Genomic DNA, 12,365 nt, shown 5'->3' on the forward strand with positions numbered 1-12,365 from the left:
TACAAATCCCCCAGCACCAAGATCTGGTGGCCACGAAGATCAGGGGAGGTCTACATGCACATGGTCCCCAAATGCTCTGTCATCAAGCCCGAATCAAGAGCTTCTATAACAAACAAGTGCATCAAGTGGTTACGGACAGTGCATTAGTGACAGTCAATGATCAGGGAGGACGGTCTCTGGTGCAAAAGACTGCCAAACATTGTTGGAAGCCTGTATGACACTATCCGCATAGAATTAAGGGACTGTAACTTGGCCGATTGCTTGTTGGGAATTGATATCCGGCGGAGCACAAAGTTCAGAACCTCTATTGTCATTAGCTCCTTTGCCTCTTGGAAAAGCACCTACCTTATGTGAATTCTGCCCGTAGTTGCAGCTGGTCCCAAGCCATTCATGCTTACCGAAGCCAATCCAGTTGAACTAGGGTCAAGATTCGAGGGGTTATATACCGGAAGTGGGAACTCCCAGTAATTAATGTTTCTTTTGAGTTCTGTTTTATGATGTATAAATTGTATTGTGGAACTTTTATCGCGCTAACAGACATGCTAACGTTCTTAAGCCCTTAAGGGGGAGATTTCCCACAGAAATGGAGAGATGGAGAGAAGGTAATTTTCCCATAGGACAGTAAAAAATAGTGCCATTTTTTTTGCTAAATCGGGAGGGTTGGTGTGTATGCGCTAAGCCGAAAATAAAGTTCATGATGATGACTTTGAACTTTGTAAAGTGCTCGACAAACTCTGGGTAGGGCCAGCACTGAATACATGTTTAAATACATAGCTCTCAACTGACCCGCTTTGGGGGGTTGTCACCCGCCTTGCAAGAAGCTGAATCACCCACCAAGTCTTTCAAATGCCCATTCACTTCTTTGGGGTTTCGCCTGCCAAAAAGAAAATTTGGTGTTTTCACCTGCCTTGGTGACATAAAAAGTTGGGAGCTATGTAAATAAATACATAGGGATTGGTACAGCCCTGGGCAGTCATTGGGTGGGTAAATCCCATCTCTCACCTAAGGACAAGTGAGAAAAGCCAAGGGGGCACTTTTATAAATACCACGCATCAAAGGACTGAAGAGACACTCATTGTAAGAAACATGCAATTAAAATAACAACGTGCTAATTTGTGTTCTTTATGTGTGTGGTACCAAAGCCCTATCTTCCTTTTGTCACCTATCACCCGTGTTTTGTTGTGCGGATATTTTTCCCAGCTCATTTGCATGTCAGTCAGCTAGTTTTGGGCTTTTTTCGCATGGACATTCCGCTTTTTTCTCCTGACGTGGGAACACTGGCCATGGAGTGAGGCATGAAACGCAAGATGGTTGAAGTTGTCGGGCTTTGGTCGAAAACGAGGCGTAGAACGCAAACAAGGGGATTCCGAGGAGAGCGAGGCGTGGCACGCAGTCACGTGGCGCTGACGCTGTCAGAGTGCGCCGGCGCCCACGTGTTTTCACTCCGGGGCGGACGAGCTGCTTGGAGATGCCGAAGGAAGGTCGCAGTCGGGGCCGTGGGGGCTCGGGCGGCCCCGGGATTCGGGGCTCCGGCCTCGGGCTCGCCGAGCAGATGCTACAGGCCGAGGCCCCCCGGGAGGGCCGCGCCGCGCGCATGCCGCAGCCCCCCGGACCCGAGGAGCGCTATGTGGACGAGAAGCTGAGCGGACGGATCCTGCGCCAAGCCCGGGCCCAGCAGAGGGAGCTGGAGGAGGAGCACGGGGCAGGGTGCGAGCCCCGGCCAAAGAGCACCCTGCTAGGTATGGGAGCAGGAGGGTGGGAGGCTATAGTCAGATCCAGAGAAAGAGGGGTTCCAGCACCCCAAGATTATGCGGGATGAGCCGAGACCCCAAGAAGGAGACACCCCGGAGAGAGCTGCCAAAGCAGACACCACTTAGGGGGCGAGGAGAGAGCTGCCAAAGGAGACACAGGGTAGGGGGCGAGTGTAGGGTAGCAGGAGGGAGGCTATTGCCAGCACCCCAAGATTATGCAGGATGAGCTGGGACCCCAAGAAGGAGACACTCCGGAGAGAGCTGCCAAAGGAGACCCCGCTTAGGGGGTGAATGCAGGGCAGCAGGAGGGAGGCTATAGTGAGATCCTGAGAAAGAGGGGTGCCAGCACCCCAAGATTATGCAGGATGAGCCGGGACCCCAAGGAGACACTCCTGAGAGAGCTGCCAAAGGAGACCCCGCTTAGGGGGCGAGCGTAGGGTAGGAGGAGGGAGGCTATAGTGAGATCCTGAGAAAGAGCGGTGCCAGCACCCCATGATTATGCAGGATGATCCGGGACCCCAAGGAGACACTCTGGAGAGAGCTGCCAAAGGAGACCCCGCTTAGGGGGCGAGTGTAGGGCAGCAGGAGGGAGGCTATAGTGAGATCCCAAGAAAGAGTGTTATGGGGAGACAGTGCACATAGAGACTCTTAAGAGGGAGCTAAATGCGCTGGGATTAGGAGCCAAGTCTTGGCAGAAAAGCACCCTGCTGGGAACAGGATCCAGGCGGAGACCTTAGAAGCTGCACTCTAACACCCCCCCCCACCCCCCTGGGGCCTCCAGAGATGGTGTGTGGAAGACCGACCCTAGAGAGAAGGTTGTGCCAGAGAGTGGCCGACCCTAGAGATGGGGGTGTGCGAGAAAGTGGCTGACTCAGAAGGGGTGCACGAGAGAGTGGCCAACCCTAGAAGGGGTGCACAAGAGAGTGGCCGACACTACAGAAGTGGTGCGCGAGAAAGCATCCGACCCTAGAGAGAGGCTATGCAAGAGTGACTGAACCTAGAAGGGGTGCACGAGAGAGCAGCCGACCCTAGAAGGGGGTGGGGGGTGCACGAAAGAGTGGCTGACCCTAGATAGGGGGTGCACGTGAGAGCGGCCGATCCTAGATACGGGTGCACGAGAGAGCAGCCAACCCTTGGGAGGTGGTGCACAGGAAAGCGGCTGATCCTAGAGAGGGGGTATGCGAGAGTGGCCGACCCTAGAGGGGAGTGCACGAGAGAGCGGCCAAGCCTAAAGTGGTGGTGTGACCCCAGTGGGGGTACCCACGAGAGAGTCGCCACAATGAGGGTGTCTGTGAGACGCCCCAACGATGGGATGAATACTGCAGTGACTATGGATGAAGTCATTTGGCTATAATGAAGCCCGAAGTCCTGTGAGGGATCAAATTAAATGTGAAACTAGCCTAATCCAAGGTATGCCCCTGCTATTCTGCAAACAAGTACTGTGAGTACACATGAATACTTCTAATACTTGGTGAGCAGGACCACGGCAGTATCTATTACTGAGCAAGGTGGAGAAATGAACATTGAAGTTGGAGATGCATCTGAAGAAAAGCAACAACAAATTCTTGGCGAAAGCTTTAAAAAACCAACTGGAAAAAAGCAATAAAGAGCAAAAGCTGCAGGCAATCACAAATCACTAAATGTCTCTTAAGTGGGTCTTTTTTTATATATTACACAGCTATGTTTGTATAGCACAACTTGCCTGATGAGTCAAAAGTAGCTGCTGGTTTCAAGCTAACCAGGAGCTGATTAGCTCCCTACTCTTGGCAATTTCGAACTCTCTCTGGAAAAGAAATAGCCTAGTTTTTGTTTGTTTTGAATGATGCGAGCTGGCAGTCCTTTAGGAATTGTTTTTGGCATTCTCAATTTTAAACATTAAAACAAACAACAAACGCCATGTTCTCAACTAAACGACATTTGTGACGATTGTTATATAGAAATGGTAGCTTAGTTGTAAATGTCCATGGTTAAATGCATTCATTAAATACATCTATCAATACATGAGTTCTATGGATCCCGGTCCTTTATTGCTACATCCCTACTGCACATGGCCATGCCTAGCATGGTATGTGGCAGGTGTGTGTATATGGGCACGTCACAGACAACTTAAGACTCGCCTGTTCCCTACCATCGCTAACATGACCGCCCCGTTCTGTGAAGCACTTTTCACGTCTCATTCTTTTGTTTCCTTGTTTCCTATCCATACCCGCCCTTAGACACTGAGGGTTTTCCTAGTGTCCGGAGGAATGGGGATGTGTAGCAGCGAGTGTTGCAAATCTGTCCATACGTTGGTACGTGCACCTGCATCTCCCTTGGTTTTGTTTCATCAATGGGGCCTCCTGCACCAGACCAACTTGAATATATCTCTTCCCCTTATCAAGCTGGGGGCAGGAGGCATTAATCCAGTACTGGGCAATTCATATTTTCAATAATAAAAATACTAAAGCAAACAGTGTACGTAGCTGCCCATTCTGGTTATTGACTGCTTCTCAAGTCTGCACCAGGAGAACATTTGTGCTTTATAAACACAGCCCACATTATTGGCCTTCTGCATAGACCACCTTGCGCCTCTCGAAAGAAAGACGCACAATGGTAAGATATATGATATTGCATTTATAACGCGCCTATACACAAATGTTTGAAGGCGCGCGGGGTCAGGTGCTTGCTGCAGAGACAGTAAATCAGCAGATCTAAAATTAGAATCTATGTGGTGTTCGTACACCTGTTCACCCATCAGAGGGTCTCTTTAAATGAATATCAGTGAGCTGGTTTAACTAGTAATGGTTATTGGCATTCTGAAATGGTATACATGTGGTAACAGGCACTATATAAAGTAATGTGTTGTATTATGACCGAGGGCATGAGACCAACACATATATAGATGATCCACACCTGCTCCTCTCCTGAGAGAACCCCACACTGGCCACAGTCTCATTGTTGACCTTTTTTTTTAGATTCTGGAACAAAAGCTGATGATTCTGGCTCCGATGATGAGTGGCCTTCATTGGAGAGGGCGGCCACCATGGATCAGGAAGATTACTGCGAGGACCTCCAAGTGAACCCGGAAGACGAGGCAGCCATTGAGATGTTTATGAACAAGAATCCGCCCCTGAGGTAAGAGCGCAACCGTAAGTAGAGAATGCTGGATGCACAGCTTAAAACAAACGCTGCCCTATCCAGTATATTGATTAGTGAACCACAGGGGAAATGTAAGCCTTCCTCTGTCTTTCATGAGAGGCCAGTAGCGGACTCCTCAGGCACCAGATTGGAAATGCCGGCATGTAATGAAACTATTGACAACTCCTTCAATGTGAGAAAAGAAAGTTTACTCTCCACTAAACGAGTTTCCCAAATACCACTTCCGGCTGTATTGAAACTTGTAATTTTTGCCACCAAGAGAAGCTATTTTTGTTTTTCTTGGATTGAAGGCCAGTAACTTCTTCCAGAAAGGTTCATCAACTGCTTTCTGGAAACCAGGTCAAACTTGACCATCCTGTCTTGGCACTATTAAGTTGGATCCAGAATTTGTTGTGCAAGCTTTAATGCAGCAGTTCTCCTGCGTAGGAGTGATGCATCCACTCTAGCTCCCACAGTGACTGGGGAGAATGGTGTTCCTATGAGGTTTTAACTGGGTGTAAGAGGGGCATCTTTCCAACATTGCATGTCGGATATGACCCGCATGACTGAAAGTGACTCTGTCATAGTTCCGATCTTCTAGAACAGAAGAGAACCATTAAGTGAGACGAACCATGATATGCGATTCCAGGCAGTACAGCATGGTGGGTTGAAACACAGTATGTTATGCAGAAGAGGTCTTAAGGTATCTACAAAGCTACCACGCAGTGTCTCCCCAGCAATTGGTGCAGGTGTTCCATTACCTGCCCTAAACCCTGATTGGAATGGTGGAGAGAGGCAGTTATGAAACCCTAAAGCATTGTAACTCTTGTTCTTGAGCTTGGAGATAGTGGGTGTCGGTCCTACCAGGGATATGTTTTTTTTAACATGAGTATAACCATGGCCCCGTTCTAGACCTCTTAAATGCAATCATTGGAAAATAAGATTAACAATGCTACGAAAGAACTTGGCAAAGAAGGAAGTGTTTTTTGGGTAGAAAAGCAGGAGCTGGACCCGCAGGAATTCATTTCTCATGGGACGCAATCCATGCAAGACGTTGTTGACATCTGCTGGTTGACGCTAAGAGTCAAAGCGAGAGTAGAACACATAAAGGCATGTTTTCTTGTTTTCATATGGCAGCATAAATCAGGATCAAGAACTGAACGAACACCTATTGTGCGAAAATCGATCTGGATTGCAAGGCCCCTGGTTAAACGAGGGTAACATTTTGGCCGGGACATTCTGTGCATTTCACACACTGGGGATGGGAACATCTGGTTCTTACCACATCACGAATGATGCAAAGCTGCTCTTTACATTGGGTAACTTAATTTTCTCAGTTAACCCCTTAAGTGCATTAGCAACCACATCTTAATCTCAATTAAATATTTCATCCAGCATTTCCAAGGCACTGAATATGTTAAACTTGTTGGTTTGGTATAAATAGAAGACCTTGCATCGTTTGTTGTAAATGTTACAATCAATCTCTTGCTTCAATAGGCGAACCCTGGCAGACATTATCATGGAGAAGATAACCGAGAAGCATACTGAGGTGGAGACGGTCATGTCCGAAGTCTCAGGCAGGCCCATGCCACAGCTAGACCCCAGGATCCTGGAAGTGTACAAGGGAGTGAAGGAGGTAGGAGGCTCTGGAGATTGTCAGCCGTCCTGGGTTAGAAGTTTAAAATGTATCTTCATTCGTTTTGAGGGTGAGCTGGGGGAGTAAGACCGTGAATATGACGCAAGTCCAAGAAAAGCGTGGATAGACATGGCTTGTAAAATAGCGTTGCACTAAATTGTTGCAAGACATTGAGGCATGTCACGTAAACATTTGGTGTCGTTTTTTTAATTCTCTGAACCCATCAAGATTTGTGTACCTGCACCCTGACTGTTAGGTTTAAGTCTGCGTTGTATTGGTGTATCAGTCTCTAGGTGGCATTCCTGGAAACTCGACGCGCTAAAGGCTGCGCAACATTGCTCTCCACACTGTATGTTAGCTGTATGGAGCTGTCGCAGAAGGCCACTGGAGCTGATGGAGTTAGGGGTGAGGGCAACCCCCAAAGGGACATCAGGAAGCATCACGGTTGCCTTACGCAAAGTTAGTCTTTTGTTTGCTGGGTTTTAGAGCCTGAACCCGGTATAGATCAGCCACTTTGTTGGGTCAGGATGTACATCGTGCTGAGTGTGCTGTCTACACCTCAATTTGCAGTGGTGGTTTCTAAGTGCTAAATACTGTTTCAGCCACCTGATGGTCACTATTGGTCGCTAATAATTCTAATAACGCACTGAGACTGAGTCAAGTATCCCAGACAATCCCACCAACACTTCAGCCGCCCCTTAGTTACCGCCAGGTACCACAGTAGTGTGGAATTGTCGAGATATTGGCAATCACCACACTACCTGAGAGGTTGACATTGTCAGGTGCACTGGCCACAGGAGTATGAAGGGAGGATAAGGGGAGCTATGAGAGCATGCTAGAGGTGGGGGCCAGAGGAGTAAGGAACCTTGTATACCAGTCGGACCCAGATCAGGACAGAGCCACATCAGGGGAGACTACGCAAGCCGAGCGCCTCAATTCAGGATAGAGACGCAAACTAACCAACCCTACTAACAATTTCCCTTTCTACTAACAATTTTCCTTTCTGCATACACCTCTCAAACCAAACACAACCAAAACCTACAGATCAACAAACCGCAAAACTTCACTACATTGCAACAACCAAACAAAAACACACATGGTCCTGCACAACAGTACACAACTACTGCCGGCCGCAAACACCCCAGTCCCAGCCAACTGACCCACTGGGCTGAGGCCGTCAACAGCAACATCACTGCTCTCTTGCACGTTTCCTGCTTCCTCCCACTAACTCAACCTCCCCTCCTCTTTCAGAGCCGCCAGAGCACCACTTCGGTGGTGATGGTGCGCGGTACAAATGTCCTTTAATGTTAACATACCAGATGTCATCTTCTAATCTCTGGGCCATATGATGCTGCGACGGTGTAGAACATTAAGTTGGCAACTATTCTTTTGCACATGCACTCTCAAGCACGTGCATCCTTTTTATTTCCGATCTGTGGTGGTTGGAGAGGTCCGTCTTGGAACCCATAATATGTCTCTTTCCTGCAGGTTCTTTCAAAATACCGAAGCGGAAAACTTCCCAAAGCCTTCAAGATTGTGCCTGCGCTGTCCAACTGGGAGCAGATTCTGTACATCACAGACCCGGAAACGTGGACTGCTGCCGCGGTGTACCAAGCTACCAGGTCCGTGCATGGATGTGTACCTGTCGGGCCTGGTCCTCTGTGCTGAATGTGTGTCTCCCTCCCCTTCCACCCCCTTGGTGTTTAGGGTTTGGGGCATAGGGTCTGGCGACAGTCAGTTATATGGGTTTATTCCTTGGGGCTTTCTTGCCCTTGGGTTGGCGCTTCACATTTTTGGAACATTGTGAAAGGTTGGATCTGATCACTGCACTCCACTTATTTTGTGGGTGTTTTGTTTTTTTTATAGCTAAAATGTCATGTGTGCCTGCTACCTTTATAATTTGTTGTTCTGCTAATGCCGGTTTGCCTTGCATCCTACTGACCGTCTCACCTTGCGTCTGAAATGCAAGAAGAGTCTGCTGTATGTCGTGTAATCAAAGGGGTGCTGGTTCATGAAACGCCTATTTCTAACACTGCCCCCAAAAATGTTGACTCAAGCTTTTAAAGGCGACTTTAGGGGCGGCTCACTCTAGGTAATGAAAATGTGACCCCCGCTTCCCCTTAATGTTTAGCGGCTCAGTAAAGGCCAGACCTCGCCACTGTTGCATGTCATGAGCCCGCTCTGTTGCTTTCTTGCAGGATCTTTTCATCAAACCTGAAGGAAAGGATGGCCCAGCGGTTCTATAATCTGGTCTTGCTGCCCAGGGTGCGGGATGACATTGCAGAGTACAAACGCCTCAACTTTCACTTGTACATGGCCCTCAAGAAAGCCCTATTCAAGCCTGGCGCCTGGTTCAAAGGTACTACCACTGCTCTTCAGCTGTTGCAGATTGGACTAGCGTCTTCCCTGCACACTATTAATGGCTGAAAGGAGTTGCTATCTTATTATGCAGGGCCTGCCATCTGTGCTGTGCTTTTGCTGCTCGACACCGACTGCAAATGTGAATGTAACACGCACATCTTATTTGAGATGTGACCAAAATATGGGGGTGTGGTATGGATCGATGTGATTTTTACCAAATTAAATCACAGAATGAATTAACAAAACCTTTACAGTGAAAAAATATTGAATTTTTAATTGTTTGTTCGGCGGGGGAGGGGTCCCCCACAAAACCCCTTGTTTCCCTATGCTTTTAACCCCCCCATATACATATTTATTTTAAACATCGTATTTTTTCGTTATTAAAGATTAGTTATTAAATACATTCTCTGTCTATTTGTTAAAATTACTGGATACCGGGTGGTATGGGGCCAAACGTCTGTGAGATAAACCTAGCATGGACTTGTATAGGTGCTCATGTTTGGGTGTCAGGATTCTAATAGTGTGTTTTGGGGTCAAGTAACTTGCGATGCAGCAGCTTCCACCTGTCCTGCCATTTGAGCCAAGTGGTACCGGGGTTAATTCTTAGCAGATAAGTCACCTCCTACTGATGGCGTTGGACTCTTAGATGCGTTTTCCAGACCTTTTATGCTGGCTGATTTCAAGTCCGAGGACTTGAAGCATTTGTACTGTGGCCACAGTCAAATTGTGGTGGCTGTTGTTACTCATTGACTATGTCCTATACTTAGCTGATTATTTTGGAGCTAACGGCATATCTCATTCCTCCTTTCTAGGGATCCTGATTCCCTTGTGCGAGTCGGGGACCTGTTCCCTGAGGGAGGCAGTGATTGTTGGCAGCATCCTCACCAAGTGTTCCATCCCGGTTCTGCACTCCAGGTAACTACTATGCTGGGTGAGCAGTATTGAGAGATGTCCCAGTTACCTGCAACTGCTTAGGAGGGCAGTATTGTCAATCTTGTACCTGGAGATATTGGGATGCACTGATAAACCTTGCCTCAGGTAGTTTCGCCTCTTGCAGGTCGGCAGCTGCGATGGGTGAGAGATGCTCAGCAAGGGGCTATCGTAAACTCACCCTGGGATAACAAGGAAATATGCTAGCTCTGTTGGACTTGGGGGGGATTTCTGTGTGTGTCTGTACTTCTCTGCTGATCCTCACCTCTAACTTCTCCCTCCCTCAGTGCCGCCATGTTGAAGATTGCAGAGATGGAGTACAGCGGTGCCAACAGCATCTTCCTGCGGCTCCTAATCGATAAGAAGTACGCTCTACCCTTCCGTGTGGTGGATGCTTTGGTCTTCCACTTCCTAGGCTTCCGCTCGGACCGGCGCACACTTCCCGTTCTCTGGCACCAATGTTTACTCACCTTTGTGCAGCGCTACAAGGAGGACCTGTCTTCAGAGCAGAAGGAAGCGCTGCTGGAACTGCTGCGCACGCACACTCACCCGCTAGTGTCCTCAGAGGTGCGGCGGGAGCTGGTGAACTCTGCTTCGCGGGACACCGAGGGTGCTCAGCCCATGCTGATGGAATAACAAAGGCACTGCAGCTTGGTGCCAGGACAATGGCACAGTGGTGGTCGGCCTATTCTCTCACCGTGTGGCCTTTAGTGTGTTGAATTTGCAAGGGCCCTTTATTCTGTGGTACCTCAGGTACAGCTGCACTGAGACTGCTCCTTTTTGATTAGCGCAGCTTCTTGGATGTACGTTCACTTGCTTTTCCCTGTTTGAGTGCACCCGCTGTGGCGTCCAGTGAATAATGCAGGTGGGGTTCCTTTACTTTCCTTGCACCACGTGTGGTAGGGAACGTACCGGTTTCTGCGACTGTGAAGATCTTTGGAAATGGAGCAAGGCGAGGAATATGGCCTCTGAGCTACTGGCCTGGAAGATGTGCATTGGAAGGAAAAAGTTTAAAAGGACAATCTCTTGGCTTCCGCTCCTGTTTAATGGCTCTATACGCCTTCCCCGAGTGCTGCCAACATTTAATCCAATATTGCCCCTTGTATCTTACCTGAGGATCTATGGATGCTGCCTGACCTCCTCTGATACAATCCTACATACTGCAAACACTGCTCATATGGCCTCCAGGAATAACAAATATCACAGTGGAGCTGTGGTGTAAGCTGGAATCTGGGTCTTGATGGAGATGATGTACGTGTCACACTAAGTCTAAATATGTCTGACCACACAGACTTTTCGGTTGATCTGAAAACTTGTTTGAACTCCAAAAACTAGCAAGTAATAAAATAGACTAAAATATGATTCCTCTTTGATTACATTTTGCAAATGAGATTACTTTGAGGTGTTAGCAATGCTCCTAGTGACCAAGCCTATGGAGCCTCCTTAATTTTTGTGTTGCATTGGCCTGTCATTAATCTTTCGGTGCATCTTCGATTCTTTGTCTGCGTTTTGGGTACGTTTCTATATATGGAGTAGTGCTGCTGGCCTCCTTCAAACCCAGGCCCACTCGATAGATACTGTTTGTGTTTTTTTTTTTTTTTGTTTTTTTTTTTTTTTTTGCTGAAGGTCCCTATAACCATTGGGAACAGTGGCCGCTACATTCCTGTTCCTGCCTCCCAACCACAGCTTCAGTACCTTTTTCACGCCACACGCCTGAGCTCTGTTCGGTCTCATGCGTACCAAATGGTGGGACCTGCCAATAGCAGTCATTCAGCAGATGCTGGTCTTCCTATGAGACATGCCCCTCCTTTCCCCCACCGCCGTATTGTAGCGGCACCTCTCCGCGGTTACCTCTGCGTGCCGGGGCGGCGGGATTGCACCCACCCTCCCCATTATATACCTTGCACCAACTTACCCATTTGTTTTGAAAAATAAATGCGGCACAACCAAATTAGGAAAAGTTGCCAATCGCGGAAAAGTGAGCTATACCTAATGAGGGGATCGCTTATGGCTCTTCCTCCAGCCCCCACACACACTGATTCCTGCCCACTTTCCACCTCCCAGAGTCATGCCCATGTTCCCCTTCACGCCAGGCCCTGGTTCGCATCACAGTCCACTCTGGCCAGTAATGGAAGCACTAGAAGCTGAGACGTAGACAGGGTAGGGCCTGAGCGGGTAGATTTTGTCATTGCGGTGGGACCAACTAATTTAGCTTCAGGCTGCACTTGTTAGTCAATCCTGGCTAGGCCTCTGACTAGAAGGGCGGTTTCACAAGATGGCCCCCAACCAGAGAACGAAATGAATTGAAAGTTGGCCTGATGCAGAGAGTTTATTGGGAAAATAAATGGGGTAAATATCTTCTATGCCAGTTCCTGCTGTAAACTAGTATCCTGCGCCATCTGTGCGAGAGTTTCAACCTTAATGTGTATATGAAGGTTATTGCATCTGCCATTGAGAGAATGTATTGCTAGACCACATCTGATTCTTTATTTCTAAGAGCCCAAAGCATGATGTAATGGGTGGTAAGGAGGAGGGACTGCATGGTTTTCTCTGACTTTCATAGTTGTATA

The 12,365-nt window shown here is 48.2% G+C and overlaps 1 protein-coding gene across 1 annotated transcript; it reads left to right on the top strand.

Moving 5' to 3' along the window:
* Positions 1-1,295: 1,295 nt before the first annotated feature.
* On the top strand, positions 1,296-11,157 carry BYSL (bystin like). Its single transcript, XM_069633043.1, has 7 exons — positions 1,296-1,739; positions 4,706-4,865; positions 6,366-6,504; positions 7,993-8,126; positions 8,703-8,863; positions 9,678-9,780; positions 10,083-11,157. The coding sequence occupies exons 1-7, from the start codon at positions 1,469-1,471 to the stop codon at positions 10,429-10,431; spliced, it is 1,317 nt and encodes a 438-aa protein (XP_069489144.1). The 5' UTR covers positions 1,296-1,468; the 3' UTR covers positions 10,432-11,157.
* Positions 11,158-12,365: the final 1,208 nt, after the last annotated feature.

Source organism: Ambystoma mexicanum, chromosome 13, assembly GCF_040938575.1.
Source record: "Ambystoma mexicanum isolate Mex_15411 chromosome 13, UKY_AmexF1_1, whole genome shotgun sequence".
Taxonomy (NCBI): domain Eukaryota; kingdom Metazoa; phylum Chordata; class Amphibia; order Caudata; family Ambystomatidae; genus Ambystoma; species Ambystoma mexicanum.

What these genes read in the sequence shown, in the direction of transcription:
- BYSL (XM_069633043.1), top strand. Translation starts at nt 1,469, where the DNA reads ATGCCGAAGGAAGGTCGCAGTCGGGGCCGTGGGGGCTCGGGCGGCCCC. An exon ending in GCCTGGCGCCTGGTTCAAAG is followed by an intron (nt 8,864 to 9,677) that starts GTACTACCACTG and finishes CCTCCTTTCTAG; the next exon opens with GGATCCTGATTCCCTTGTGC. An exon ending in ATCCCGGTTCTGCACTCCAG is followed by an intron (nt 9,781 to 10,082) that starts GTAACTACTATG and finishes TCCCTCCCTCAG; the next exon opens with TGCCGCCATGTTGAAGATTG.